This window comes from Alligator sinensis, unplaced genomic scaffold (genome assembly GCF_000455745.1).
Source record: "Alligator sinensis unplaced genomic scaffold, ASM45574v1 scaffold505_1, whole genome shotgun sequence".
In the NCBI taxonomy this organism is placed as follows: Eukaryota; Metazoa; Chordata; order Crocodylia; family Alligatoridae; genus Alligator; species Alligator sinensis.
This window is the reverse complement of record NW_005841940.1, coordinates 154,680-160,046: the sequence shown is the minus strand read 5'-3', so window position 1 is coordinate 160,046 and position 5,367 is coordinate 154,680. Positions and strand designations below refer to the sequence as shown.

The following is a 5,367-nucleotide window of genomic DNA, read 5'->3' as shown; positions in this document are numbered from 1 at the left end:
CTCACCAGTTCTTCTCACAGGCACTAAACAAAAGATTACTATAGATTTTCAGACCTACCGTAAATCACAAATAGTTTTCAGTAACACTTTCTGCTTTCTGACTTTGTTCCCACTTCCAAGTACAGAGTTCCCTTCATCCTATCAAGGGTGAGCTATGCAGCTTCTTGCTCTGGGTCCGGTAGAGGTACTGACTCCTGCAGAAGTAACTTGAGTCCTGAGTACTGACCCTTGGTGGAACCACCCAAGCTGAAGAACTGGGCCTTCCTTGTCTACCTTTCATTATGTTGCTGCCCGAGTGAGAGCTGTGAAGAAAAGGGATGTTGACATCAGCTGGGCCTTCCACGAAGGCAGGAAGCTCCAAGCTACCCTCCAGTTTTTGCTGAAAGCAAAACTGTACAGCATTCTGTACTGAGAATGGCATGAGATGAACTTTTCACTAGTATCCAACCATCTTCTCTGAGCCCATTTGCAGGAAGCATCTGAGTGAATCTTTTCAAGGCATACGTGATATGGTGGGTATTGTAGGATAAATCCAGGGATGTTCCTTTTCTCATAGACTGCCTGGTAGGTGGGTTATGGCTTCCTTTACATAGTGCAGAGTCTTGAACACAGAGATGGAAGGGGCATGGCTAGCTGGGCTGCAATACTATGTATAAGGAGGTTGAGAGTTGGAGTGAATTAAAAACTATGAATCAAGAGCGTAATATTGTCACAAAAACTGCCAACAGCATACTAAGCAATCTTAACTGGAGTATCATTCTTCCACTCTGTTCAGCATTGGTGAGGCCTCACTTGTCAAGTACTGTATCCAGTTTTGGGCACCACATTTTAAGAAAGAGATGAACAAATTGGACAGAGTTCAGAGGAGAACAACAGAAATGATTAGAGGTCTAGAAAATGTAGCATAAGGAAAGCTTGGAAGAATTGGGATTATTTAGTTCAGAGAAGATTGAGGAGGGATTTCAAATATGAAAAGAATTGTTGAGCACAAATGTGCTTAAATTGCAACAGAGGCGATAAAGGAAGAACTTTCTAACTGACACTGCTTGAGCCCTGGATGGAGCAGGTGGCCCAGGGAGAACCTCTGTCACTGGTGCAGGTTAAACAGATGGTTTTTTGTGGGATGGTTCAGATGGGAATGAATGACCTTTCCTCGAGTAGGGAGTGGTGAAGATGTCCTTTTGAAGCCACTAGGAGCACAACTTTTGTATGATTCAATGGAGGTCAGTGAACGTGGGTCCCAGAGAACACCCTCAGGTTTGTAGTATGTGTGTGGTGAACATCCTTTCACCCACATCCTGTCCCGGTGATGGCTCTCACCTGCCACTCAGAGGATTGCAAGCCCAGTGCCCCCTTTCCTTGTGATAAGTGGGGAGGAGGGGAGGGAGCCTGGAGCTTTGGGGAAAGCCTGGTCTCATCACTCCCTCTAGAGTCCCATTGACAGAACTGCTAAATTGGACGGAAGCATTAGGAGAAGGGTGTGAAGCGTCTTCCTCTTCCCCTTGGAGCTACTAACCCCTCACTGGGCTGGGTTTCATGTGGCATAATCCTCACTTTGATTCTCACACAGGGTTCAGAAAGAGGCACATATTTGGCAAAGGGGAGACTTGTGTAACTAACATATAAATCCTATAAAAAGCATTTTTGAAGTCACAGGGTCTGATTTCTGAGACTGAGCTTCAGGCTTGAAACATACTTTAGCTGCTGGAACCACAGCCCTTCAGCTAACCCTTCATCTTGTGGGAGTGGTGAGATGAATATGCATGGCTCACTGTGTGCCTTCTGCATGGACTATTAGGAAGTGATGAGCCATCTCCTGTGCAGACATGTAAGAACTTTGACTTTGTTGTAAGATTTATGATTTGTTCCAATTGTTTTGGCCAAGATATATGCCCTTCCCTCTTTCTCCCTACAAGGAACTCACTGCTTACAGTGATGCCATGTCTTTATTACACTGAAGTACTATGGAATCCTCTGGGCTGAAAGAAGCCTTCAGCCTTGTCTACATGGAAAATATCAACAGTGCATTGTAAATGAGTTTTTAAAACCAGTACATTCCCCTGCCCTTACGCTGCTTGGGGTTAAGAGCAGCATATTTGGGTTTGGATTAAATCCCTTCCTTATTGATCTGAAGCTAAACCTGAACAGCCAGTCAGCCTTTGGCACAGGGTTAAAGATGCCATCTCTAGTTAAACTTACACAACTCTCTGGTGCAAATGAGCCCTTTCAGAATGGGAAACGGCAAGGACTCCCTGTAAAATTGGCTCCATTGCCTGGTGCTTATGACCAAATGAAATCTTGGTCCAGCTTTGGGAGGCTGATTGGAACCACCAGGAACACCCCCTCGAAGAGAAACAGCAAATAAAAACTCTGCATTCCTGGCTGAGCTGCTCTCTTGTTGAAGCATATAATGGGTTTATTTTCTGCAACAAACCAGAGAGAGTACTGTACCACGAGCAGTTCCTCTACTGATCCAACATCCATCTGATCAAATACTTAGATCTGCCTCAGTTGCTGGGTTTAATAGAGTAACAACAACAGAGCACTGAGGAAGGATCACCATCCTCCTGCTATGCAGGATGTCTTTGCCTCCCTACATCTACATCCTACACATCATAAATGTCTTCTCTGCCTTAACATGTGTGTTGCAGCAGGGGCCTTTTATCCTGTGGGTAGGTTCTAGTGCAGTGGTTCCCAAACTCTGACAGATTGCACACCAGTTTAAAATCATACAAACTTAAATACCGCCAGTAAATTTTTCAGTTCAGCTTTAAGTACCACCAGCAGATTTTTGTCATATAAAGGAATTATAATGAATGTTAACTCATAACACTGACAGGTTGCCTGCATACCACTGGTGGTACCTGTACCACAGATTGGGACCCTCTGTTCTAGTGCATTCCTCAAATAGTTGGTTTCAGTGTAGGAGGCTGGACAGTGGAGAGCCAGAAGCACCTGGACAGTTACTGTCCTGCTGCAAGCCTTGGATCCTTGGGTGTGTGAGCTCAGTTCCTGGCTTTGCCCCTGACTTGTGGTTTAGCCTTGAACAAGTTTATTCATTACGTGGTCACAACCGTGGGTCTAATTCTGGTCTCACACTAGGCTTATGCCAACATTAACTCTATTTACTGCATGGCAGTAGAGCATCTCCTAAATTATGCTAGTGTGAAGAGAGATCAGGATCAGACTCCATTGGAAAATCAAAGCACTACATACATTTCTGGTATGGTGATGTACACACAGGAATAAACATTGGGATTCTCCCTGGCAGGCACGCTGTGTGCAATAACTAGGATCTACGTTGTTTGTCAGAACGCAAGTCATTTTGCAGCTATGCTGAGCCTCCTCATTGGAAGAACAGTCTTGGTCTTAAAACAGTCTGATCACAAACAATTCTGGTCATGTTCCTAGAGGAAAAACAGCACCAGCCACTCAGGTTCCTGCTGGGTGCTGGTCGTCCAGCCATCGCAGCTGGGTCTCTCACCACTCTGCCCATTTCCATGGGCATCGCCCTATTTCTCTAGAAAGAATAATTTCTTCCTCTCAGACCACAGGCGGTTCCTGGCAACAGGAGCTGGCGTGTGCACAAGTGCTGAGCCCTCCAGCCAAACCCCGCGGATCTGCCCTTGGTGGACTCAGGCAGGGGCCTGTGCTGCTCCCACCTGCTGGTCCCCGTTCAAGGGGAGCCTATGGACACCGTGCCCTCGTCCCGCTGGGGCACCTTGCGTGTTACCTGCTGCATCAGGGCTGCTACAGGGCGACTCCCTGGTGGGCCTCGGCCCCGGGGTCGGGTGTGACAGGGACCCCGAGGCGGTGACAGTGCTCTGGAGCCTCGGAAACAGGGACCCCGAGGCGGTGACAGTGCTCTGGTGCCCCGGAGGGTCCCCTCCAGCAGGGGGCCCCCTAGCTGTAGGCAGCGGCCCGTCCGCTGTTGCGGCTCCTTTAAAAGCCTGTGCTTTCCTCACGAGCGACAAGTCTTCTGCCCAATAGCAGCGGCGAGCCCGACTCGTCTCCGTTATCGACACCCGTCGTGGCCAATGGGCGGCAAGGCGCCCCGTCCTTCGCTGGCCGTCGCCGATTGGCTGAGACTCGGCATACAAAAGGAGGAGGAGGGGCCACCGCGCGCTCTTTCTTTCCGTAGCTCGCGTGGAGGCTCCGGCCGAGGCTGGCTCCGCTCCGGGCCCCAGGGGCGGGGAGGCCTCCGATCCCCCGCACGGCTCTTGCCCCTCCCCGAGTCCTTTCCCTCGCAGACTTTACTGCGGTGGGGAGGGGGTGCGCGCATGCGCGCGCGCTCACCCCGCCCCCCCAATTATTTTCTTCCTCCGCCGATGCCGGCGGCGCGGGCTGGGCTGGGCGCGGGCCCGGGCCCGGGCCCGGCGGTGCTCGTGTGTCCGGAGCGAGCACTGAGTGTGGGCTGCTGCTTCCTCCCGCAGGCCTCGCCTCGTCTTTAAACCGTCCGCGGCAATCCTTGGCGGCACCGGCACGATGCCCAGGGAAGACCGAGCCACGTGGAAGTCCAACTATTTCCTGAAAATCATCGTAAGTGCCTGGCAGCTACTGGCTGTGCGCGGGGCTGGGCGCTGAGGCCCTGCTGCATGTGGCTGGGCAGCAGCGCTGCAGGCGCTGCTCCAGCTGATGTGGATCTGACCCCCGTCTCATAAAGCTGCTCCGTGCCAGCTGGGTATACGCGGCAGTCGGTCTCCTGGGGGACTTGGCTGATGCTGCTGTGCGGAGCAGCCACTGAGGTCAAGCTACACGGCTGTAGGAGGCTGCGCGGGGTCCCTGGAAAGAAAGCGCTTGTGTTGAGGGGGAAAGTCCAGCTTGTGCGCAAGAAAAACGCCGCACAGGAGCCCTGTCCACGCCACCTGCTTTCCATCTGAGTGCAGTCTGGTTGTGTGGTGCGGCGTGCTCTGAAAGATGTGACCGTAATGGTAACTGCAGCTCCTCGCTAGAGCCACACATCTAGCAAGGGTAGCGTCATCCAGGTGTCGGTCCTTCATGGAGTTAAAACAGGTTTCACCAATATACAGCCGCAAGCACAAACTTCACGTGTGCTTTATCTGGGCCATGCCGTTGTTCAGCAGCTTGGTTTGGATTTCTTTGCCTAATTTGCTTCTGTTCTCTCTGTAGCAACTACTGGATGATTATCCAAAATGCTTCATTGTGGGAGCAGACAACGTTGGATCCAAACAGATGCAGCAGATCCGCATGTCCCTGCGTGGGAAGGCTGTTGTGCTGATGGGGAAGAACACCATGATGCGCAAAGCTATTCGGGGTCACCTGGAGAACAACCCTGCTCTGGAAAAGTGAGTAAAACTGTCCTGTTCCACACCTGGCTTCTGTTTCCCAGGCAGGGAGGAGTTTGTT

The 5,367-nt window shown here is 50.9% G+C and overlaps 1 protein-coding gene across 1 annotated transcript in view; it reads left to right on the top strand.

Moving 5' to 3' along the window:
• Positions 1–4,383: 4,383 nt before the first annotated feature.
• Positions 4,384–5,367, top strand: part of RPLP0 (ribosomal protein lateral stalk subunit P0) — a 3,551-nt gene continuing 2,567 nt past the window's right edge. The window contains exons 1-2 of the mRNA XM_006019830.3: positions 4,384–4,539; positions 5,131–5,306. Coding sequence (XP_006019892.1) covers positions 4,486–4,539; positions 5,131–5,306 — 230 coding nt within the window. The 5' untranslated portion in view covers positions 4,384–4,485. The remainder of the gene's footprint in view (positions 4,540–5,130; positions 5,307–5,367) is intronic.